The 26183-nt window shown below is 36.4% G+C and overlaps 1 protein-coding gene across 1 annotated transcript in view; it reads right to left on the reverse strand.

Moving 5' to 3' along the window:
• LOC145666763 (clarin-3) overlaps positions 1–12665 on the reverse strand; it is a 160673-nt gene extending 148008 nt beyond the window's left edge. Inside the window, exon 1 of the mRNA XM_081734316.1 lies at positions 12037–12665. Coding sequence (XP_081590442.1) covers positions 12037–12256 — 220 coding nt within the window. The 5' untranslated portion in view covers positions 12257–12665. The remainder of the gene's footprint in view (positions 1–12036) is intronic.
• Positions 12666–26183: the final 13518 nt, after the last annotated feature.

The following is a 26183-nucleotide window of genomic DNA, read 5'->3' on the forward strand; positions in this document are numbered from 1 at the left end:
ACAGTTTTCGAGGTCACTTAGATAAATAGCGATAGTCCCGGTGTCATTTAAGTTCAAATTCAGCCCTCATTATCACATGGGTGAGGGTGAAGTGGTGACCGATATTAGTATAGAGTCCGTAGTTTTCGGCGTCGTTGAGATGAACAGTGACACATCCAGATGCCGTTTAAATCCCTGTTAATACTCCTGGGGAGGGAATGGTGACTTGGAAAAATATTCAAAGCCGATCGATATTAGTATCGAATCCATAGTTTTCAGAGTCCTTAAGTTGATTGGTGACTCTCCCCATAGCATTTAAGTCTAAGTCCCATTAGCATCCCTAGGGTAGTGGAAAGGGGTTGATATGTAAAACTAATTGAAAACGATCGATATTAAGTCGAATCCAAAGTTCTCGATGTCTCAATAGCATTAAAGTCCAAATTCATCCCACATCGGAATGAGGGTGAGAAGGAATGAAAAACGAAATGTCTCAAAGAACCGAGATTAATGTCGAATCCATAGTTTGGGTTCGTCAAGCTATTAGGTTACAATGGCGGTGGTATTTAATACCAAGTTTAGGCTTGAACGAACTTGTCAGCTGGATTGGAAACATACAAGGACAACGCAAAAGGGGTCGCACATCTATGTACATGTATGAATATATATTCCAGCGTAAGTCCGGAACGTCTGGAGCAATTCTAACTAAACATGGTAGACAAATGAGTTCAACCTGGAAAAAAATACTGTGGAAATGAGACACCCCAAAGGGTGGGAGTTGGAAGGAATAACATGTATAAATAATGTAGAACAACTTATATTTGTGTGCAATCCATAGTTTTTGAGATCGCTGAAATGAACAGTGACGCTTTCGATGTCGTTTATGTCCAAGTTCATCCCCATCGGCAGGGAGGGGGGGGGGGGTAAATGAAAAATAAAATATCAAAAATGACTAAGATTATTGTTGAATTCATAGTTTTCGGGATAAAAAAAAAGTCAGACCCGTTTGAAATTACGTTAGTACCCACTTCAAGCTTTTTTTTTTTTTTTTTTTTTTTTTTAGTTCATACCAATTTGATTATAGTGCATATTCTGTGGGGGTAGGGTATTTCAATATTTATGACGAAATTAGAGTATCTTCTGTATTTTTAACATTACACTTTTATCGAAATAAATGTTCTAAGGGGAAGGGGATTTAAATACTTCCCATAAACCTATTATCCCCTTGCGAGAATGTACATTCAGATTAATAATAATAATAATAATAATAATAATAATAATAATAATAATAATAATAATAATAATAATAATAATAATAAGTGAAAAATTATCAAGTTTGACAACTTCAGCTTAATCGTTGCCCATCAATTATTATTTGCTAGCTAACTAAGTTGTAGATAGCATTCATTGGCGAAGGCTAAAGACCCCGCCATTGGCGCACCCACAAAATCTCTTACTCTTACTCTCTATAAGGGAACACTTAAGGAACTTACGAAACATTTACATTTATGGAAAAGTTCTAGTCACTAAGTTTTTTTTCCGCAGTGATAGGATAAGTGATAAGATATAGTACGATGGCATAATGAAAAGTAATGCCTGTTATTTGTTTTCTAGAATGTAAACAAAATTTGATTGTGAGTAACATTGCATTCAATTAATGATACTTTTCTTTTGGTATATTGCAGGTTTTAAACTGGTTACCGCTGGGATTCAAGAGTTATAGCAAGAAACATGGCGGCAAGGCAAGTAACAACATACTCGCATCTCGGTGCGGCTAAAGTAGTATGCGCTAATCGAATTTTTTTTTACCGCAAATCTGTCCACTAAAGACAGTATTGGAGAATGGCTTTTTTTTTTCTTTTTACGGAGAGAAATAAATAGACATCATACAAACAGACGTTAGGCAGTTCCCGTAGACATACAGAAAACCCCATACCTGAATTGACAAACAAAGAAATGGAGGGAAACACACCCTAACGAATGAATCACATCTCAATTGTGTTGCTTATGTGCATCACACAGACAAAGCTTGCTATGAAGTGAGACATGTCGCGATAGCGAGCGCAAGAGAAAACCGCAGACCCGGGATTTCGGAAATTTGTGCACGGTGGGTGCCGCGAAAACTGGCTCCTTTCAAACAGATGCTTCAGCGCCATGAACATGAAGGTGATGACTTCTTGAACACTTTCACAGGTGATGAAACTTAGGTACACCATTTCGACCCTTAAAACAGGAACATCTCAATGGAATATCGCCTGCACCAAAAAAGGTTAAAGTTGTGCATCAGCAGGCAAAGTTATGCTGACAGTCTTCTGGGACGCTCATAGTGCACTGGAATTCCTACATTAAGACACTATCATCAATTTTAGTAAGTAATGTAATATTCTCACAAAACTGAAAGCACGGATTCGACTAGCTCATCCACAAATGGAGCCTCTCATTAGGCACGATAATGCTCACCCTCATACTATGCACTGAGAACTGAGAAGACTGGATGATTTGGGTTCACTTTTATACCTCACCCTTCATATAGTCCAGATCTGGCTTCATACTTTTCATTCTTTTTCAAGATTTTTCATACTTTTCGAAACGAAAATAACACAAGAAAGGACTTCATTTGGATTCTGACGATGCAGTGAAGCACAAAGTCAGGCTGTAATTTAGCTGTCAAGATGAACATATGAAACTGGTCAAATGTAGGTAGAAGCGTGTTGATTACCAAATCAGTTACGTGGAAAATGAATTATTGTGCTCTGTAGATCAAAGCTCTAGTAATATGATTGCGTTTGCCTTATACCAATACCTTGAACCGTTTTCATATTTAAAAGAAAATAGGAGACATTGCTTTTCAGCATGCAATCGTGCATAATCTTTATTTAGTTTTTAAAAAATGTTATTATGGAGACAGTCGCTGCTCAGATGATGATTTTTGAAAATGAGGATGATATGCTGCAAATCATAAAACACAGAAGAATAATCTGTTAGTAAGATTAGCGTTATATTCTGTGTAGGGGCAATATGGAATGCATGAGGAGATCATGTCAGAGAGAAGCAGGGTTAATCTGCGTAACATGAAAGTGAGATTTAAGCCGGGATGTTCGATGTTCTTAGAGTACAGATGATATTATGCTTGGAGTAATGAAGAGAAACTGTACATTTGTACAACGTGAAAAGCATGCAGAGAGAGATCTAGGTGCAGTGATTTATTCACACACACACCTCTAACCCCCTCCCCCAACACCTCCCTAAAATTTTCAGACACCCCCGGAAATCAATTCCTTACACCTCGTACCTGGGGGTGCAATATTAATAATCTTACTATTTTGTTATTTAAAATAATTCGAATTCTTGTTTTTAAGTGCCGAATAAGACACATTTCCAAGCAAACCACGCAACGTATGATTGAATGGAAGTTAACTGTTTACACGGCTGTGATCGTCACAACAACGTTTCCTCAATCGATTGCCAACGATTTCGTCTCGACATCACACCAAGCAGGAGAAGGTCGACGTTGATTGGCTCTAGCTGAGGAAGGAAATCCAATGCAATCGTAACAGACTCATCAACGTGTTTAACCCCTTTCTGCATGATTTTTCTTTTAGTGAAAAAATAATAATCAGTATTGAAAATCCTCATATGGGAACTTGAAAAATGGATTTAAAACTTGAATTTTAGATTTTTCACTTAATTCCGACGAGAAGTAAGTAAGTGCCATATATGACACACTTACAACTTACAAAGAACATGCCAGATGACACCAAAATCTTATTCATGCACGTCAATATCTCACTCAGCAGACAAAACAGTCATTTGGTGCCTTTGATAAATCACAAAAAAGCTAAAGGGAAAAATGTATGTGCCATATATGTGCCATATATAGCACGCATGCGGTAAGGGGTTAAGAAAAGGCCTATCCGGTTTGCCATAAGGACTAGACTATGTCGCATGTCAGGTTAAAAGTCACGTTGCATGCTAAATCGAGTCTGAAGACTCCAAATCCAGATGTGAGGTATTTCAAGCACGTAACCTCCGCGTGGGGCGCCCTGAGTAATTTGCAGAAGATGCATATACTTTGTTATTGATTTTGCTCAAACAACTTGACTTTTGACAATGTTATATTCGTATCTACCTTATGTACTACACATCGTTTTCAAGCTCTTCATTATGTCTTCGCAATAAGATTTCAATTAGCCATTCCTTATTTTAGTTTTTGAGTTATGTAGATGACTTCATTTCTTTTCATTGATTTTCCATTGACATTAATGCTAATGTTTCGTGTGTTTTTTTCACTATGTTCCACCCGTTTTAGAACAATTTGCTTTTAAAACAAAAATTAGCAATTTGAAATGCCTGTAACTTTTGAACACATTAAGATATAAACAAACCGATTTCAACGATTCGTTTATTTTAAATTAAATCATATTTAGATTTGGGCATTGTCGGTTATATTTGTATATTTCTACGATAATGTATTGTCGCGATGTTTCAAAATAACTAGTGATCATACTGAACACAACGTACTTTGCTATTTATCTATAATACGTGTATAAAAACGAAAGTGACTATGTTTGTGACTTAATAACTCTTGAGCCATCCGACAGATGTCCATCAAAGTTTCAACATTGATGAGGTTCGGGTATGAGATTTCACTTTGAAGGTGCAACTTGAGGGAGAGGAGAGAGATATAAAAATGATCGGAAATGATCGATATTAGTGTCGAATCCATTGTTTTTGGAGCCGATAAGATGAACAGTGACAATTCCGATGCCGTTTAAATCCAAATTCAGCTCCCATTAGTATTCCTAAGGGGGACAGTCACATGTAAAAATAATTTAAAATGTCCGATATTGGTGTCGAATTAATAATGTTTGGGGTTCCTAAGTTGACTGGGGACAGTTTTGGTGCTCTTTATGTTCAAAATGAAACTGTTCTCCCCGTGTGAAGAAAGGTCATTCTGATAGTTATGAGAATAAGAAACGTAATCATGGTTTTATTTGAACATTAATATCTACTTGTGTAACCGCATGTTGTTTGCTAGGCAATCTCAAGTAATAAATAAGTAAATAAATAAATTTATGAACTGTAAAGTATTAGGGCTTTTAATTGAGCACAAACCTACAATATAGCCTACAGCGACCCTAAGTCTCGGGTGCAACAATTAGTAAATTATAATCACAAAGCAACACTAGCACCATTCCGAAAGCCTACCAATATTTTAAAGATAATTTTTATATTAACCTATCTCGTATTACTTCTAAATAATGAGCAATTTCCTTCTCCATATTTTCTCCAAAGTTCATTCGACCATTTACGACAAAACAAACCCAGCGATCGAGTGTTTTGACCTAAGTGAAAGTCAATACTTTTATTTATAGCTATACTGTGTTGTAAATTCCTTTTGTTATATCCTCCCGGAACTTCAACGTTCCAGTAGATTTACATCAAAACTATATGTACTCGTATGAACGCATGTATATACACGTTGCAGGAAGTAAATAAACTAAGTTCTGCTTACACAAAGAGAAGCGTGAAGTGAGATACTTGATGAGTAATCCATTACCTAGATTTTTGTTAATGCTGTTCAACTTTAAGTTAAACAAAATATTTGTTTTCTTCTTACATTGTTCCTACGCAAACCAAGTATCAGGAAGACATGGAAGTTCTCTATTATGAAAAAAAATCGTTCTTTATTGGTTTTTATCATTTCTTTATTATAAGTACACACTACATTTAGAATATACCTAATCAACCGTCTTTTAAATTATTTTCTTATTGTTCAAATTACCGTTTAAGATTTGTTCCATTTATATTTGTTCTAAATAAGAGAGAATTAATTTGCGAAGTCCAAATCCCGATCTGCTGGTCCATAATTCGGGAACTACAGTAAAACCTACCTATGGACCGCTTGGATACCAACTCGCCTAACTCCAAAAGATGAGAAAAATGGACTATTGTTCCTTTATGCGTACTTGTCAAGATCTACCACCATACCAAATTTGATCAAGATCGGATGAATTTGTGTGTGGTCCTTTCCATTGATTTTTTTTTTCTTTTTACAAAGACCAAATGACGGACGACAAAAGTAGATTCAGCTATTTAAATAGTTAATCAATAATGACTACTTACATCCAACTGTCGTATGAAGAGCCGCTACGAATCTTTTCTCCTCTTTTTAACACCAAGAATTGATTGAAAACACGAAAGAATTATATTTTATAATCTACTTGGTTCACCAATGTCGCTGATGCCATTCAAATGTTCCGCTTTTTGAAGTCCTGTCCCCTCTTCTACCTTCTCTTCCTTAAAGTAATTAGGTTAATCCTGACCTAAAATCGAATTAAAACACCAATTATGTACTTTCTACCATTCTCTATTAGCACCGGTTTCGTGTACTTTTTAAAGTACGCATGTCCATGGTACTTTTCCTTCAAGTCTATTACATTTAAAGCTGTCTTCACCACTAAATCACACATTTCCATCTTACGCTTTCAGGTTCTCCAAGCACCTACATTTCTCTGACAACATATACACACAACCTAACTGTGTGTATATATACTATCAGTGTAATCGATACTTCCTTAGGATTTAGGATTTAGATTTCTGGGCTTTCGGCATCTATGGCCATTTAGTCCTTCACGTGTGAGGGATAACGTGCCTCAGCGAGCACACTATCCGGAAAAGGGAAGGAAGAAAGGAATGGGGAAGAAAGGAAGTGGCCTGGGACCTATAAATTAGGTACCACCCCGGCATTTGCCTGGTGTGAATGAGGGAAACCTCATTCAGGATGGCTGGCCGGAAAATGCTTTTTACATTTATTCGACCGAGTGCCCCACCGGCAATCGAACCCGGGACCGCTACACGAATGCGAGACCGTTAGCGACTACGCTATCAAGGTTCCTATAAATTTCTTCAAAAAAAAAAAAAAAAACGGAACAAAAGTATAGGGGAACTGAACTGGACAGAGTATATATACGACAGATAATGTATATGAGTATTACCTCCGGAATCTAAATGTCCGCCAAGTTATTCGTTTGTGTTTGTGCGTACGTTTCCACAAACACGGTGTTTCTTGATGTTATCATGGAAGGTAATTCGCTTCCCAAACAATACTTTCTCTCCTCTTCTTCCTCTCCTTCATTCCTTTCTAATGTGAACTCAGGTTTTTATATGTTTAATTTTATTAATTTACACCTTTAGTAAAATATTATTAATATTAGTTAATTCAAAATTTTACCTGAAAGTACAGTGCATTCAGTGTTAAAATCATTTTGAAAATTCGAGTTCGTGCATCCCTGGAAAGGATTAATCTAATTTCAATTATAGTGATATCATATAATTATTTTTCCTTTAAAAATTATTTGAGAACTCATCAAGTGCATCAATGCATCAATTTATTGGCACCTTTTTTGAGTGTGTCAACTGTGACTTGGTAATTGTGCTTCCTTACACGAATTAAATTTTTCGGAAGACTGTATGCGTACTTGGGAACAAATGCTTCGTATAACTGTCGTTACACATGATATTGTAGGGCTGAGTGGCTCAGTGGCAGCCGGTAGGTGTAGCCCAGCGGTCTGAGGCATTAGGCTGACGATTGTGAGGAAAAAGCCTATTAGGGGTTCGAATCCCTCTGAAGTATCATGGGCGGAATTTTAACTGTCCTCGATTTCTGTGTTCGTGTCCCTGTCGTGTTTGGATTACGTAGAAAGTACGAGAATTGCCCATGGCGAACAATAGCCCTGTTGAAGCGAATTAAAAAAAAAAAGTCATAGAGCGTTCACCTGTGGTGCATGGTGTCCTTGGTTTGATCCCAGCTCGCATCAAGTAAGCTTTATGGTGGACAAACACTGTGTGCGTGTTTTTACTTGGGGTTCTCCCGTTTTCTCCCACTTTCTTCGCTCTACCATTTCATTCATTTCTCATCATCACCGTCCCTTTTAGCCTAGCCGACATAATAGTGGGACGTAAAAATTAAAGATTTCATTTCATTTTACATGATATTGTAAAATAAAAAAGTACAGAAAACAGAAAAAGGCTTCAGTTTTTAAAATCAGTGTTGAAGAATATCTTAAAAGGCTTTCCAAAACAATTGGACCAACGAACGTTTCTGACCAACTTCTAAAAACTACAATAAATGGATTTTTATTTTGGTTTGATATCTTTCATCACTACAAAATAATAATAATAATTAATAGTAGTGGTTTAAAAAGTCTAAACTTTTTTGATAATTTGTAAAATGCATAATGGCCTTCGTCCAATAATAACAAAAAAGTAGGGATGCGCACGAGACAAGATTTGTGGCTGTCTCGTCTCGAAAATTTGCTGTAAATGTGATGTCTCGACTCGAATTTTTTGGCAGAAAAATCCTTTCTCGACTCGTCTCGTGCGCATCCCTACAAAAAAGTGTAACAGGTTCTCAAATCTCAAATGTATTTAAGTTGACGATCCCCTCTCTATCGTCCTTTTTGTTTCAGCGCCTCTTTCGTAAATGAGAACGTCCACACTGAGATCCTCTGGTCAGTAATGTTATCAGTCTTCAGTTCTTTCATCTTCAGTAAACCCCAGACAGAAACATATGAGGGGCAAACGATTGTTTTTGTTTGCTTGTTTATTCAAAGTTTAAGCGTCCCTTTTCTGTGCCGAGACTATCTGAGACGTGGACTATCTGAGGTGGAATCCGAACCACCGTAATGCGTTCACTATTTTATAAAAGCTACTCCACCTAGAATAGAATGCAGAACCGCATGCACTAAAGGCAGGAGCAGACGGAAATCCTTATACTGAAAATAAATGTATGGCAATCAATGAAGAACATCACTGGAGATTTTTTAAAAGAGGTACTCTATTCATGAAAACATAACGCATACCGGTACTTTTTTTGCGATTAAACTAGCGTCTATTATCAAGATTGAGCCAATTTTTGCCCATTTGTGGCATTTCTTGTAGTTTTCAATAAAATAACAAATTTGGTAAATACTTAATCTATTTGTTAATAGTTAAGATTGATACTAGTGGTGGCCAACGTGTTGCCCGCGGTGGTACATGTCATAGTCTGTATCAGGGGTGTCTACAGGCGGTTTTAAGGCGCATGTTTTGCCTATGAGATATTAAAACCATAATTTTTCATTGCAATGGCACACTGGAGAATGATAAATTAGGGGAAGACTGGCGAATCTAGAGTAGGATGAGTTGTAAATTTGGGGAGGTTTGCGTGCAGACCATTGTGGCCCTTGCTCTGTATCGGTCACTGTTATTGATTTGAGAATCTCTCTAGCGGGTAAGTGAACACATAATTAGACCGCCAGTAATTTCTGAAATGAAAGATAGCTCTCAAACCCTAAACCTTAACCACCTCCTGATTCATACAAACACAATTTGTTTGTCTATCTACGATCTTTCAAACAAATTAATTGATAAATAAAAATAAAAATGTGATTAAACAAAAACAAGTTACTTCTCTGAGCCGCGTTTTACAGTTTATAATTATTTCGGCTAGGTGGTGTTGCCTGTAAAAAAGACAGAAAAAATGAAACGCAATACGCAGCTATTAACAATAATAATGTGGTTTACTTCTATTCTGAAATACAACTTCGTTTGTTACGAAAAATATGCATAGGATTAGAAATTTCCCGCCTATGGCATATGAAAATGTCCAGCTCTACGTCTCATGTTTATGCCTTATACAGGTTAAAGAAGACGAATTATTAATGAAAGTGAGTGATTATCAAATATATATATATATATATATATATATATATATATATATATATATACAGGGGTGCCCATCCCCCCCAAAAATGATGGCGCACTCCCCCCCAAAACTAATAATCTCTTCCATCCTCAAAACTCAAGTCCTCTAAAAACAACTGCCCAGTGTAGCAGTAGTTTTTATAGTACTAGTAATTGTTATTTTTGTTGTTGTTTCTATTTCCTGTAGTAGTATTATAGAATGCTTGTAGTAGTAGTAGGGGCAGTAGTAATTATAAAAATGGCATTACTTTTATTAGTAGTCTTGGAAGGATATTGAAGGGTATAAAAACTTCTACACACTGTGTATGGCACAGGTATTCTTTTTTTTTCTTTCTTTTTTTTTTTTACAATTAGTAGTATTTTTTTTCTTTACAAAATATTGATATAATTCCCTTGTACATGAAAAGTAAGACGCAAGTTACAAGTTATTGAGTTTGATACCAAAAGAAAATGTTATCCTCGAAATTAGCCTACAAAAAGAAGTGATATCCAACAAAAAACATTCCTGTAAAAGAGCCAAGTACGAGTGGCCTTAAAAAGAATTGAAATCACAAAAATAGGCGCCAAGTTCTGGTGAACAACAGTTACAAACACTCACTGGCTCATTTCAAATTTAGATTTGAAACTTGGCTGTTGTCTGTATGGTTACCACTAACTCACAATTATGTCAAACTGCTTTATAATTTTCAACAGACAACATAGGCAAGTTTCAAATCTAAATTTGAAAGTGATTCCTTGAGTGTTTGTAACTGTTGTTCACCAGAACTTGGCGCCATCCTTTCATATAGCAACTTGCGCGGTACTTCATTCATAGAGTTTCTAAGCAGGGGGTAGGGGGATTCATTCTCGAGATTAAAAAAAAAAAAAAAAATGCATCGTGTTCCAATGTTATTCTGACGACAGCAAAATTACTTATTCGACATTAGAGTAAAATTCTTCCCCACTTTTTTTCCCCTCCCCAATTTTTTTCTCGATGGCACAACTTGCGCCATTCATCCCTCCTGTGGGCGGCCCTTCTCTCTTAAAACGAACCAACCTTTCCTTTCATACGGCTACTTGCGCGGTACTTCATTCATCGAGTAACGAAGCAGGGGGTATGGGGGTTCAGCCCGGAAAATTTTTGAAAATTAGCTTCTCAAAATTGTGTTTTAATGCTATTCCACAGTAAAATTGCTAGTTCGAAAGTAGAGTAAAATCCCCCCCAAAATTTTTCTCAATGGCGCAGCTTGCGCCATACATCCCCCCTGTGGGCGGCCCTGTATATATATATATATATATATATATATATATATATATATATATATATATATATATATAAATGAGACTGTGGGTGGAGATAGGAAACCTCAAGGAAAACCCATGGACACGGTGTTGTCCACCACAAAGTCACATGGGCTGAGGTTTAACCAAGGGAACCTAGCATCAGATGAGCTCTCTACCATTTTTTTCTTTTCTTTTTTCTTTTTTTAAAGTCGCCCCAATCGGGATACTTGTCTTCTAACGAATCTTAATCAATGAGATGATCAAAGATCACAGAGAGATGAACAAAGAAAGTTCAAGGTTAATTAAAAACAGCCATCCTTTTCAGTGCGATTCAGAATCCAAGATCACTGAGCCACCTGCCCCTTTGCCAGTGTTCAGGGGTACTTATCACTGTCTCCTCCAGGGGTTTGGGTGCAACCCCCTAAATTTACCATTTTTTTTTTTTTTCAAAAATTTAATATTCCTTCCGTCAAGTTTATCAGTTTACTCCCAAATTTATCATTCTACCGTTCAAATATGCCACTTGCTCCCCAAATGTATCTTTCCCCTTCCCTCAAATTTATCATCCTTCAGTTTAATCGTATCATTTTCAATGAATATTTATGTTCCTCCGCCCCACCCGAAATATTCCCATGGGAAGTTCAAAAAGCCTCCCTAAAACTAGCCTGTGGCCACTAACGCCAGCATTCAAGCTGTCGTTGTTCTATACTGGACTAGCTACATATTCAAAATCGAATAGCGATATCTCGCACATTTGCACACTATTCGTGACACTGAAATGAGTAAGGTATTGGAATAAAAATGTTAATTGATTGATTGAAATTTCCCTTGTTAGTACCTAGGATGAGAACTTGAACCTAGTGACAATTTCATATGATGACCTGGAGGAATTTCCCCAGGAACTTCGGAAATTTCCCCGGGCAACAAGGATTAACAGTATTTTTACAGTGCTACTTTAACTATTTGTGTATTGAAATTCTCCCCTGAGGGAAATTGTCTGAAATCATCACTGCCTCCACCGGAGATCGAAAACATAAATATCGAACTTACCATTCATGTCGTAGGATCTCCATCCATAAGCAACGTTTAATTCTTTTCTTCCTTCAAAAAGACCGAAGTGAATTTTCCCATCCGATTCTTCTGGATTGGAAGTTCTTTTGGCCCTTGCAACAATCCAAAATTTAGTTCCAAGGGCTGCCACTAATAGGGCTATGGAGAGACAACTGCCAAAAAATGTAAGAAAGATCATCCCTCTTTTGAATAAATTCATTGTCTCCTTTAGTATTATTTTAATATTTTTTAAACACTAACACCACGTCACTATAATAATAACAATAGCACAGTTAACGTGTGCTGTTTCTGGAAAGGCGGAATTTCCGCCCTGTAAGGTAGCACGAATGATTGTTGCAAGGATTCGCAGCGAAAACACCAAACACACACCTAAATAATTTATATATATTTTTAACTTCACAATGCACTCCACAAGCACACTACACAAACACGTTTTATTGTTATTGATACTAATTTCGGCGAAGGTTATTCACCAAAGACAGCAGTGTTCTTGCTAAATGTCAGCAAACTTTGTTCTTGCATTTCATGGCTTTTAGCATTGCAAGCAACTCTGTTGCCGACACTAGCCGCTGAGTCTCACTGCTCAACTGAACTGAAGCGAAGCCGAAACAACAGACGATCTTCACTATAATTGTGATCTTTGGGAAAACTCAGGTGCTTCCAGCCTCGCAGGTGGCAGCACAAGTCAAAGCCTAACAGGTGAGTAACTTTTCCCACGGTTTCAAAACCACAAAGCCAGAAATCCGCTCTTGTTTCAATACCGCTGCTGGTGAAGGGATAGAACGTTAAGTCATATCGGCAAAGAAAACTAAGAGGAAATAACGCACTATCTTACGGTTTTTAATATTTTTGTTAAATTGTTTCTTGAAGAATCACGTGAAAATAATTGAAGGGGTGGATTTCAAAGAGCCTAAGTCAATTATTGTCAATTTTGAGATATTGATTCTATTAAGTTCCATTTTAGCATTTTCGTATAATGAACAGAATTTCATGCAAAAATTCCGTAAATCAAATTAATTGTAGGCAAAAGAAAACAGAGTTGTTTTCCAGAATGTCCTTAGTCTCTAAAGTTATTTTCTGACATGCCTAAAACACTTATAAAACTCTTGTTATAGATGATAATTTCATTGTTATCTTACGAAAAATAGGCAACTACAATTTTCTTTTATGTAGATTACTTTTCTTTCACGTAAATCAAATGATGGAAACACAAAAAAGTCGTCTCCTAAAAATCTTACTTTTTTGACTTAGGCTCTTTTGGAATTGAGCTCTTCAATTGTTTTATTCATAGGTCTATAGCAAACGCAGAGAAAATTGTTCAACTTAGAACAACGTGCATATTCTGTTTATTTAATGTATGGTTAAATCAAGTGTACGTATCTGCTTCAATTTTTGAATGTGTTTTGTTGATAAATGTTTCTCTGAGAAGAGACATGAATGCACAAATAACCAATGTATAGAGACAGGCGCGTATCCAGAAATATAATGTTAGGAGCGGTCCAAGATTGGGGAGGGGGCTACAATAATACAGGCCACTCCTCTATGTATTATTGAACGTGCTCTCATCAGTGTTTCTTTCAGAAACAATGTTCCGGGGGGCACACTTAGTATTTCGGGAGGCAGTGCTCACACTATTCTATTTATTATTATATTATACACGTATTATTTTGGTCTCCCGGGGTGCACTTTCAGAACTCCGGGGGACAGTGCCCCCCAAAGAAACAGGTCTGGATGAAATACTGGTTCTCACCCTAAAAGATAATAAGTAATTAAAAAAATATAGAACCAGATTGTTTTTATAAGCGAAAAAGTACAGATGAAGTGCAAGATTAAATTTTCATCCTACATCAATCATTTCCCTGTTAAACAAATATAGTTTTATTTGTGAAAGTGTACAAATGTATATTTGAGTTAGGAAGTTTTGGAGAGGGCATCCGGTCCCGGTGGAGTCCCCTCCCTTGGGTGCGCTCCTGTATGGAGGTGAAAACCTATGAAGGACATTACCATCATCATCGTAAGCAATGACGGCAAAGCCGTCCCACTTCTTTTCTAGAAAGCAAGCCCTATGTGAATCGAGTTTCATAACGAAGGGGTAGGGTCGTTATCACTGCTACTGATCATAAGTACTATTATTTTATTATTATAAATGGAAAGTATAAATACCAAATTTCAAATCTCTAAACTTACAGTGTTCCAAGACATGAACATCTTATTATAACAATTGTAATCCTCACTCAATTTTCTCCCCACATCCCTTCTTCCATTCTAGATACAATATACAGGGTGTTTCAAAACAACACCGACGTTTGGGAGGTGATTCCTGACACCAAGATAAGACAAAAAGTATAGACCAACCTGGGTGCACTAATGCTTCCTTTGGGAGTTAAAGATTGCCAAAAACATGAAAAAATGAAGTTTAAAGGTCCATAGCTCCAAAACTATGGAACCTACTGTAGTCCAGTCAAGACTTCACTTAGGAACTAGTATGTGCCCTATCCAAATATGGAAGTTTCAGAATACTGGGGTACTACCGCATCAATTTTTATAGAGGTAGTTGGCGAGTATTTCAAATTATATGCCCGTAGCCAAACTCCCTAGCGTGAGTACCTTAGGATACTGAAACATGTATTTTTGGATAATGCACATATTAATTCCTAAGTGAAATCTTGACCCAACTACAGTAGGTCCCATAGTTTTAGAGCTATGGATCTTTAAAGTTCATTTTTTCATGTTTTCAGTAGCCTATAACCCAAAAAGAAAGCATTTGTGTATCCCGGTTGGTCTATACCTTTTGTGTTATCTTGGTGTCAGGAATCACCTCCAAAACGTTGTCGGTGTTGTTTTGAAACATCCTGTATATATATAAAACAATACTGAAACACGTCTTTAATTATGTTAAATAAAAAGTCTAAAAACCAAATTTCATGTCTTTAACTTTACTCCAACTTTGAGGTATATAGACGTCTTATTATGAAAATTTCAACCCCCATTTCCTCCCCTTACGTGTCGAAGTTCCAAAACTTTTTCTTAGCGGAAATTTACGCCACAAATTCTATGTACTCTTCAACTTTCAGTTTATACCTTAAGCAGTTTGGCTTACTCGTTGACCAGTCAATGATGCAGGCTTCAGTTATTTTAATTTATTTTATTATTTTATTATTTTTTTTTTAGTTTAATGTCTCATGATTATGCTCCGAATTTGAGGGAGACGGTATAATGATGCTTGTGAACGGAACCGTGGAATGAAAATGTGGGAGAACCCTAGAAAACCCGCGCACACATTGTTTGTCAACCACAATGCTCACTTTCCATGAGCTGGCATGGATTCAGAGACCCCACACACTTCAGGTGAGCGCTCTACCCCTGAGTCATCACGGTTCACCAGAGCATCTTCTATACATTCTATAGACATTACCTCACAAGTAATTAAGTATTTTCGGTATAATCTAGTTAATTTCATTATATTTATATTGGCCATGTTCTATTAGAATAGTTGATATAATCGTGTTCAAAAAGGAATTCCTCAGATAAAATGTATTTTATCAATAATTTATGTACTAATAACACAATTTAAACATATTTCCCTTAGATAAAGCATTTTATTTGTGTATTCGCTAGTTTATTCAGCAATTACGGAAAGTAGAAATATTATAAGAGAGAAGAATACATTGCTAAACACGGTTGAATCTTTTTGTGAATGTCAGTTAATTTTATCTTACTTCGCAATATCCCGTTCCTCGATTTATGGACCTCAATTTAACGGTTTTCGGAAGCAATTGACAAACTATGGAGCAGTCAATTCAGCCTATAAATCCTTATTTTAAACAAAAAATATTGAATTTGTTGTTTTATAGTGTATCAGGCGTTTTACACTATCAGATTGGATAGTGTCCCAGATAATGTATTAAGGCCTGAACGCCCTACCACTAAAATCAAAGAACTACAAACTTTTAAAAATATCTTTAAAAAAAAACATCTGAAAGAGTATTTGAAATGTAGACATTACCATGTTAATATGTCATTATTAATAATATTAACTTATTAAGTATTTATAACCTCATGTAATTCTGTGTTACGTGTATGGCCATATATATATATATATATATATATATATATATATATATATATATATATATATATATATATATATATATATATATATATATATATATATATATATATATATATATCGCGTGTTCTGAAAATGGCACCCACGAACAACAGACGCTATTCTTCAGGTCAAGATAAAGCGAAAATCCTATATAATGGCATACTCTGCAGGGCTTTCTTCAGCCGTTAGAGGGAATCGAAATTTTGTTATGTGGCAACGTCGCAAATTGTATTGCTCTACGAATCCAACAAGCAGTTAAATCGATGCTAATAAGTGGTGCTAGTGTCAACGTATATCGACTTTAACTTCCATCTGAAAAAAAAAATAGATGTAATTATTTGATAGGTTGGTAAATTTTATTTATTTACGAACACAATTCCAGATACAGGTGAACGCCAGTTTACATTGGAATATCTAAAAAATCTAAGAGATGAAACAATATAATAATAATAATAATAATAATAATAATAATAATAATAATAATAATAATAATAATAATAATAATAATAATAATAATAATAATAATAGTAATAGTAATAATAATAATAATAATAATAATAATAATAATAATAATAATAATAATAATGACATGGCAATAATAGGAACAACAACAAAATAACAATACATAAGTAATAACAAGAAGGTTGACAATAGCTGACTCAGGCACGTAGCCAGGAGGGGGGGTCCGGGGGTCTAGACCTCCCCCTTCGAGACCAGAAATGAAAAAAATTAAGGAAGGATAAAACAAAATGAAATAACACAAAGAAGGATCAGTGTTAAAAATTTAAAAGAAAAGTACAGAAAGCTTTTGCTTACTCTTTCTTATGAGGAGATTTGTATTACTTGCAATATGGTGACGATGTAAGCCAGGTATTCTGAAAGAGTCAGAGAATTTGAAATTTGAAGAAAAGTTATGGAATTCTCAGAATTCCTGCTACTAGTCAGGGAGATTTCAAGCTTTCGAAAGCATAAGTGCCGTTGTGAAACAGCGTGGACATTTTTAATCATAACTTTTCGTCATCGCATCTTTGCAGTATCAAACATGTTATTTCAAGGACAATTTTCTGTTGCTCCTTTAACCTGTCATTTGGAACCGACATCAGTTGACTGAATAATAAAAACAAAAAATTATGTTGAAAGAAAGTTCTGTTAGCATTTGATTCAACAGAGAAAGGAACGCATATATTGTAAAACTAGTTGAATATACACATGCTTCGCACAATTGCTGTATTTGGAAGTCAACGCCTGTGGGAGTATCACCATTGATCTCAGCGACCGCAAAAACTATGGATTTGATACTAATATCCGTCATTTTGGGCTATTTTTTACATGTCTCGGTATCAGCCCCCCGCTGACTCCCGGCCCGCATACTTGCAAGTCATCGCTAATGGAAATGTCACCATTGATTTCAGCGACCGCAAAAACTATGGATTTGACACTAATAGCTGTCATTTTGGATTACTTTTATATGTTTTGGTATCTCACCCCCCTCCGGTGACCCCTGGCCCGGAGCCGAATAGCATGAATTTGGAAGTTAATGCGACTGGAGTTTCACCATTGATTTCAGCGACCGCAAAAATATGAATTCGACACTAATAGCTCAAGTGGTAGAGCGTTGGCTTCGCATTCAGGAGGTCGTGGCTTCGAATCCCGCTGCCTACCATTCTGACTGAGGTTTTCCAGGGTTTCCCTCAGTCCTACCAGGCAAATGCCGGGATGGCACCTACTTAACAGGCCCTGGCCAATACCTTCCCAAATCCTTTCCATTGTTAATGTTGTTGGATATTCAATGTAAAATGGCCTCTGAGCTGTATCTGGTGATTGTTAAATAAATAAATATCGGTAATTTTCTACTACTTTTACATGTCCCGGTAAACGCCCCCTGAGACCCCTGGTTCGAATTTCGACAAAAACTTTTAACTCTGGTCTGGAGCCTGGACCAAGGTATTTGTGACTAAAATTTGGCAACTCTCGGTCAATTTGTCTGGTTCCCAAGCCGGTTCCGGTAAACGCCCCCCTGAAACCCCACTGTTTCGAAATTTGAAAAAAAACGCTTCGTCTTGATCTGGGGCCCTAACCAAAATTTGGTAACTCTCGGTCCACTCATCTGGTCCCCGGGCCGCACACAGACAGACAGTCAGACAAACACACAAACTCTTTATTTTGTTTATATTAGAAGATAGTTTACAAGACAGTATTCATTATGTACTTTTTATAATAATTGAGGTCATAACGAAAGGAAAATTGTTATATTTGAATAAACAGGAGAAGAACGTAAATATTGCAAAATCTTTTTCAATACTTTTTTTTTATTTTGCTCGAAATTTCTTCATAGTTTGTTATTAAAATACTTGCCAACATATACTCATTTTATTGTCCTAACAAACCAATATATGTTGAAAGTAAAGTAGATTAGATTGATCGAGCTCTGGGCCTTCAGAATTTCATGTCACTCTCCCCCCCCCCCCCATTTACGAAATCCTGGCTAAACGAACCAATATATGTTCCAGTAAAATAGTTTAGAGTGATCGAGCCCCTTTTGTGATGACCACAGTATTTCATGTCACGGACCCCCCCTTCACGAAATCCTGGCTACGTGCCTGGCTGACCTGAAGTTTATCCACCAAAATAACGTCGTAGTGCAGAGTTATATGTAGCTTCAGAATTAAATAAATCTATGGGTGTATGTGACATTTCGTTGTATAGTTTAGGAAGCCTGTAGAACAAAGAACGTTGAACTATTGAAAGTCTAGGTCGTACTGTATGAAAAAGGTATGTGTTGCGCGTTTGTCTGAAGGGAATTCGGAAATACAATTCTGAGAGTAGCGTTTCGGACCTGAGTTAACCATGTGTAAGTTTATAGAGATATTTAAGGCCACACTGATTTTCTCTGGTTCTTTATTTGCAACGTTGTCCCATAGTGCAATTCGCGTCTGCAGACGAGGATCCGAAAGGTATATAATGATATATATTTTTCACTTTATTTTGCCTTGTAGAATAGTTCTCTGTAGTCCGTGGGCACTATTTTTAGACCACCCATATATATTAAGCATTTTCTCTTCATCTTATAGTAGCCCTATATAAACGCAGGGTACCCACAAGGGGGGCTATGACGCAAACTGCGTCATTGAAATATTGGGGGGGGTAAAAACTATATAAAAATGTTTGAAGGGGTGTAAAAATTAATCGAAAAGATTTTTTTCCATGGAAGAACATTTATGGATAGACAATTGGTGGGTGCGTCATGGACATAAGGGGGGTGGGCACCACTGATAAACGTCTCTGAAAGGGAGCACTAGAAACAGCAGAAGCTGGGTCTCTCCCCTCCACAAAAAGGGAATGCCTAACATACAAAATTAAGTGTTGTATGAAAGAAAGGTATCCCGAATTCATTATGGGTAGGTATTATATTGAACTCATTTGGAATAGTAACAAAGATCATTTTAGTAAACCAGAGAAACAAAGTCATTTATAAAGATAGTTAAGTAATTGTTTCGTAGTGTAATTGTGGATATTAGTTACTACAGACTTAGCGTCCGGACTTACTTACAATCAGCAATATCAGGCTGCTATTGTTCCCTTTCGCTAAGTTAAAGCGAGGGATGAGTGTAGTCAGTAAAAATGATATAGTTTTCGCCATAAAACTTGATAACTCACAATGCCATAAGTGTTATTTTGAGAAAGTTAAATTTAGTTTTTCAGAAAATTTTGTATGCAAAAGTAAATGCATCTTAACATCTAACGTGATAAATTTAGAACTTTTCTTATCTTACAAACCAGTTGGAGCCTCAATACGACACAGTTTCATTAGAAAGCATGCCTTTTGTGTTAAATTTCTTTCATTGTGTACATTCGTTAAAGCGAAATTAAATTTCACAAATAAAGTCAAATCTTAATTTAACGTAGGAAAGCGTTCAACAGTTTGAAAGGGGTAGTTTAAAATGATCATGACGTGTTTCGTGTATCAATCTTTTATTCTATGTAGTCCTGTAGTTGCAGAATAATGGGAAAAGTAAAAGACCTTTCTCCGCGTAAAATGGAAGCTAACAAAATACTTCTGATGGAAACAAGATATACATGGCAATACATTGCTAGTAGAGTTGGGATAGAACAAAAATCTGTAAGTAGAATCTCTGTTGAAATGAACAAGAGTCAAAATAGGGTTGAGAAGTGTCTATTTTATGAAAGTATTAATTACATCATTTTCTTATGCTAATCGTTTTTCACTTTTCGTTGTAAGATATTTTCACATTCAATCAGTTTCTTGGAGTCTATGGCACTTTCACACTCTAAAAATTAATTTACGGAGATCCCCAGATGTTATACAACCAACAAATCTTCAAAGCATTTTTGGTTGCATAATGAATCAGGATATATATACTGTAGTTAAAAGAGTTCGGTTTTTCGTGAATAGAAAGCAAATATATCATCACATGCATTAATTCTGTTTCGATGAGATAAGCAAATTTAAGTATATACGTACATTATTTGCTCCATTTGAACCGATGAACATAAAAGTAAGAGATGATAAAAGTATGAAAGGTATGAAAAGTATGAACGACAATCACTTTCACTTGTTTTGGAAGCTTCAAATTTCACTTCGATGGAGTGGTGAAAGGGGAAAAATAAATTAATAATATATTTCTATTGAATCATTGGACAGAAAAGCACGAAATTTGGTCCAGGGTATATAAGCAGAACACTCACTTCTCATTCAAAGCTCCCCCAAAAAATGGAGGGAAATTTATCTAAAAAGAAACAGAAACAATTCTCGTGCACTTCATTGAATGCCATTTTCTCCCGCATAAACTTAACTTAGGATAATAGGGGTTCTGAGTCTCAATAATCCCTTGGGTGCAGCCTTACTTGCATGAATCTAGGCAATTTCAGTTTGAAGGTTGTTTGGTTGATTGATTGAATGTTTAATATCGCTTGTCAGCATAGGCAATATGAGAAATAGATCTACGCTTTAACATGGGATCAGAACCACATGAGCTCCAACGAGGAGTCAAACTCAGGACTGTCACATCGAAGGCGCAAATGTTAATCATGTAGTGCTCACAAGGGAATGCTCTACTACAAAGAGAGTTAAGAAATGGGTGGAATTCAATATAGTGGATGCAGGGGAAGATATTTTTAAAACTGCATTGAGGAATGATTTTAAGTCGGAGTCAATTTCGGAATTCTAGTACCTTGAACTTCGCGGAACTAGAAGTCACAAATATATGTCTATTTAATATGTTTTTCATTAATCTAGGGCTACAAGCATAAGCGTAACTTGGTCGACATGGTTTTGGGGGGGGGGCAAAACATTCCTGCGCACACACACACACACACATTATATATATATATATATATATATATATATATATATATATATATATATATATATATATATATTACAGCACAGGAAGTAAATTCGTGCCAAAGAGAGGGCGTAACCCTCTAATGGCTGGGAATGAAACATTTTTTCCTCAAAATGGATGCTCTAAAAATGATGAGTAAAGATATCTATTTTATACCTTTACTCCTTCACCTTAAAAAAAAAAAAACTAAATTCGGATACCACACTGATTTACTGGAACACAGAACTAGTGCGTTCTGGTCCATCTTAAGCCCCGCTTAGCCAATCTTTCCCTGATCTTTGCCCAATCCTTCATATTGACCTGAGCCTTAAATGTTGTTGAGGGTTACATGGAATAACCTATCAGCACAATATCCACGTATTCGTTTACCCCAGCTCTTAATAGTGTTTCTTTCAGAAAAAAATCTCTAAAGAGGGTATTTTAAAAGTAAAGAGGGGTATTATAGTTAAACATGTTTCTTCATATCCTAATTTTCTATGAAAATTTCCCTGAAGGTTTCTTTCATGAAAGGCTTTCAGCATGAAACGAAATGTAATGGTATGGAAACTGGATTTGAACTGTTAATGGAGCTGCAGTTGCCTTCCTCGAAGTGTTGCTTCTGAATCAAATTTGTCTATAATCTGAGAAACGTTAATGTCGTAAAACCTTTCTATGCACTACGAAGTCTTTCTTGACCCGTAGTGCTACGAACGTATGTTGTTAGCCGTCTCAGGCACGAAAAGGAACGTTCACTGGTTGCGGAATTTACAGGCATGGTTAGAAAAATCTTATAAACTTAGTTCAATCCGTAAAGGTTCAATTCTGAAAACAAATTTAGACGCGATGAAACATCATTTTCAGTCAGTCTCTCTGCACACAAAATCGGAGAAAACTGTTAACTCTGATGTCAGCTCAACTTTGGGAATTTTGTAGGTGTTGCTGACAATTGTAATACTTTCTACTGATGGCTTGTGTTGATTCAACACGTCGTGGAGGGAATTGAAGAACCTGCATATCATTTTCTTTGAACTTATTGCTAATATCTGCCACAAGGATATCAATAACGGGATAGTACACTTCGCGTCTGTAATATTCAGCTGCTGTCTCACACTCGGAAAAGTATCACCAGCACCCAATGGTCGTAGGATTTGTCTTCTTCGTGGAACGTTCGGTGCACTGCATCCCATGGTTTCTGCAATTTCTTCTGATTCTGTCCACAGCGTATTGAAACTTTCCTCACTCCGTAAGGACTGAAGGCTGCAGATAGTGGCTTGTGACAAATTTTTCATAGCAGCAAAATTGACACCTGTATTCTGTAAGTGCATGGACAGTTGATTCGTGTATTCAAGAACACGTCTCATAAGTTTAAGACAAAACGGAAATAAAAAGTCATGAACATTTTTGATCAGGGAATGCGCGTCTGGGCCGTAAATTTGATCGTGATCTGCTATTTCCGCTAGGTCCAAAATTTTCTAAAACTGCACGAATCTACAGTTCCATCTAGTGTCACTCGAAGATTTTAATATTATCAAATACTTTGTTTTCTCCTTGACGTTGAATATTTCCAAAAATAGCGTGCCTTTTTGACGACGCTTCTATGAAAAATAGAAACTACTCAGAACACCAAACATATTTCGAATCGCAGACACTTCTCCGCACACATTAACAATGCATAAGTTCAAACTGTGAGCATAACAATGACTATAAATGGCTAAATCGTTCATGTCTCTGATCCTCTTTGCAACACCAGAGTACTGACCACACATAGCGGCTGTACCATCGTAACATTTTCCTCTGATGTTATCTACGCTCAGACCCAGTGATACCAGTGATTTCTTAACAGTTTGGACAAACTTTCGCCATCTGTTTTTTTCTCTTGTAAAACCCGATAAAACTTTCGTGAACGTTTAATGTTTCATCACAGTATCGCAAAACTATTGATAATTGTTCATGTCGCTTCAAATCTTGAGTTTCATCCATGATGACACTATATATACCTGCAGTCTTCACACGATCGATTATTTTCCCAGCATATACTCACTCATTAAATCTAGAAAGTGATTTTGGTATTCGGGACTAACGTATCTAAAAGTTTTCTCTTTGTTAACATAATACCGAAAAATCACGTCATTGTCTTTGGATCTTAGCTATAAGAGTTCTTGTAAATTACCTTTATTTTCACTTTTGTCATTTTGCCTATGACCTCTAAGACGAACACATTGGTGAGCACAATACAAAATACTATCTAGAAGTGCTTCCAAATATAATCTATTGTCGTTAACTATTTGGTTCATCTGCGAATCTAATTTACGCACAACTGATCCGTGCAATAGTGCGTTTCGGAATTCCAGTCGTACAAGTCTTATGAGCGTTACTTGCCTCATGAATACCGAATTTATTTACGGCCTTCTTCCAGTTACGGAAACTCTCCTTAGTAAAGGTGTGTTCAGATTTCGGAATATTTTCGGAGAATGCTCGACAATAAAAGCAAAAAGCACCATCTCGTGCAACGCTATATTCTAACCAACTAAATTGCATATACGACTCAGATAAATTGCCTATACGAACCGGCGGTCACTTTTATTGGGGTACGTTTTCAATTGCGGTTGATGGGACCTAGACCTACTGCCAGAAATGTCTTTGACTTTCCACAACCTTTGACTGGATCACGATCTTCTGAAACTTCATCTTGTGACACTATTTCCACAGTAGTACCGGCATTTGAATTCTTATCTTCTGACACTATTTTCACACTAGTACTTGAACTCTTATCTTCTGAAACGCAAGATAAGTTCTAGATTGTTTAGTCACTATTTCATTATCTCCGCTGGCAGCCAATATTGCTAAGTTTCAGCTTCTTACTAATATATTCCAACAGTTTTCGATTTTTTGGTTTTGCTTTTCCTGAAGGGTATTTGACTGCATACCGGTAAATCAGACTGCTGTCGAAATTTAGTTCGTGTGCAACACTTATCACTTTACAAACTTTGTGCATTAACTTTTAATTAATATTTTGGCTCGGTCTATTAAACGACGATTAATATGATTTATTGAAACAGATCAGGAACATGGATCAGGGATTATTTACTTTCATTATTGACTGCGTTCTGTCAAATCACTGTGGATAATCATTCTGGCGACGGGGCTATTCACTGAAGCCATTTTTAGAACACTCCTGGGCAGTGTGTATGCCTAACGAACAGCATTGGAAAGGTGGAGCATGGACACGAACTCTGTTTTGACCAGCCATCCTGACTGAATGACTGAGATTTAACCTGGTACCTTTTGTCAGGCCAGGGTCGCTGTCTTTTCACTTCCTTGCCAATCCCTTCTCTTGGCTTTTCAGTCGCCTAAAGACCTCAATACAGTGAAACAAAAAATCAAAACGGTGTGGTATTCGCTGCAGGTCACTTCACAGATAACACTGGATGACTATCCTAATAAACTTCAGAAATTTGGGGGGCAGTTGCCCCTTGCACCCCTAAGTTACGCCTATGGTTACAAGTATTAAACTTAGGTGCGTCAGTATTAGCAGTATTTGTGTCACTAATAGGATCATTGTCTCACTGTTAGAAGTATGCGTGTCACTCTCAGGACTATTATGTCACTGTTAGGAGTATATGTCACTCTTAGGACTATTATGTCACTCTTAGGAGTATATGTCACTCTTAGGACTATTATGTCACTGTTACTAGTATACGTGTCACTCTTAGGACTATGATGTCACAGTTAGGAATATGTCTGTCACTCTTAGAACTATTATGTCACTGTTAGGAATATGTGTGTTACTCTTAGAACTACTATGCCACTGTTAGGAGTATGAGTGTCTCTCTTAGGACTATTAGGTCACTGTTAGGAGTATGTGCGTGACTCTCTGAACTGTTATGTCACTGTTAGGAGTATGAGTGTTAGTCTTAAGACTATTGTATTACTGTTAGAAGTACGTATGCCGCTCATAGAATTAGTATGTCACTGTTAGGAGTATATTTATCACTCATATTGACTATTATGTCACTGTTAGGATTAGGGATGTCACTCATATTGACTATTATGTCACTGTTAGGAGTATGTGTATTACTCGTATCGACTATTATGTCACTATTAGGAATATGTATGTCACTTTTAAAACTATTATGTTACTGTCAGGAATATGTGTGTCACTCTTAGAACTATTATGTCACTGTTAGGAGTTTGTGTGTCACTCTTAGGACTATTGTCACTGTTAGGAGTGTATGTGTCACTCTCAGGACTATTATGTCACTGTTATTAGTATATATGTCACTCTTAGGACTATTATGTCACTATTAGGAGCAGTGTTTCTTTCAGAAAAAATGTTCCGGGGGGGCACACGTAGTTTACGGAGGGGCACATATTATTTTCATGCGGTCTCGGTATAACTTAGCAGCTTCTTTTCTAAAGTTATGTAAAAATGTCAATATTGTTATTTCTTGTCCACGAAAATACTGAAGTGTATGATCCCAATCATCACCATAAAGTTAAAATATTTATTCATGGCCTGTAAAAGTTTTCTTTTTTCGGTTCGAAAAATATAATTGGCAAATACAATAGAAATGTACTAATAATATTAAATACAATAGACATTTATAAAAGTTTTACATTATAACTTCGTCCGTATGACAAAAATTCACTTCGTAGTTTGTTTTTAATCA

This window comes from Thermobia domestica, chromosome 12 (genome assembly GCF_964235325.1).
Source record: "Thermobia domestica chromosome 12, izTheDome1.hap1.1, whole genome shotgun sequence".
Taxonomy (NCBI): domain Eukaryota; kingdom Metazoa; phylum Arthropoda; class Insecta; order Zygentoma; family Lepismatidae; genus Thermobia; species Thermobia domestica.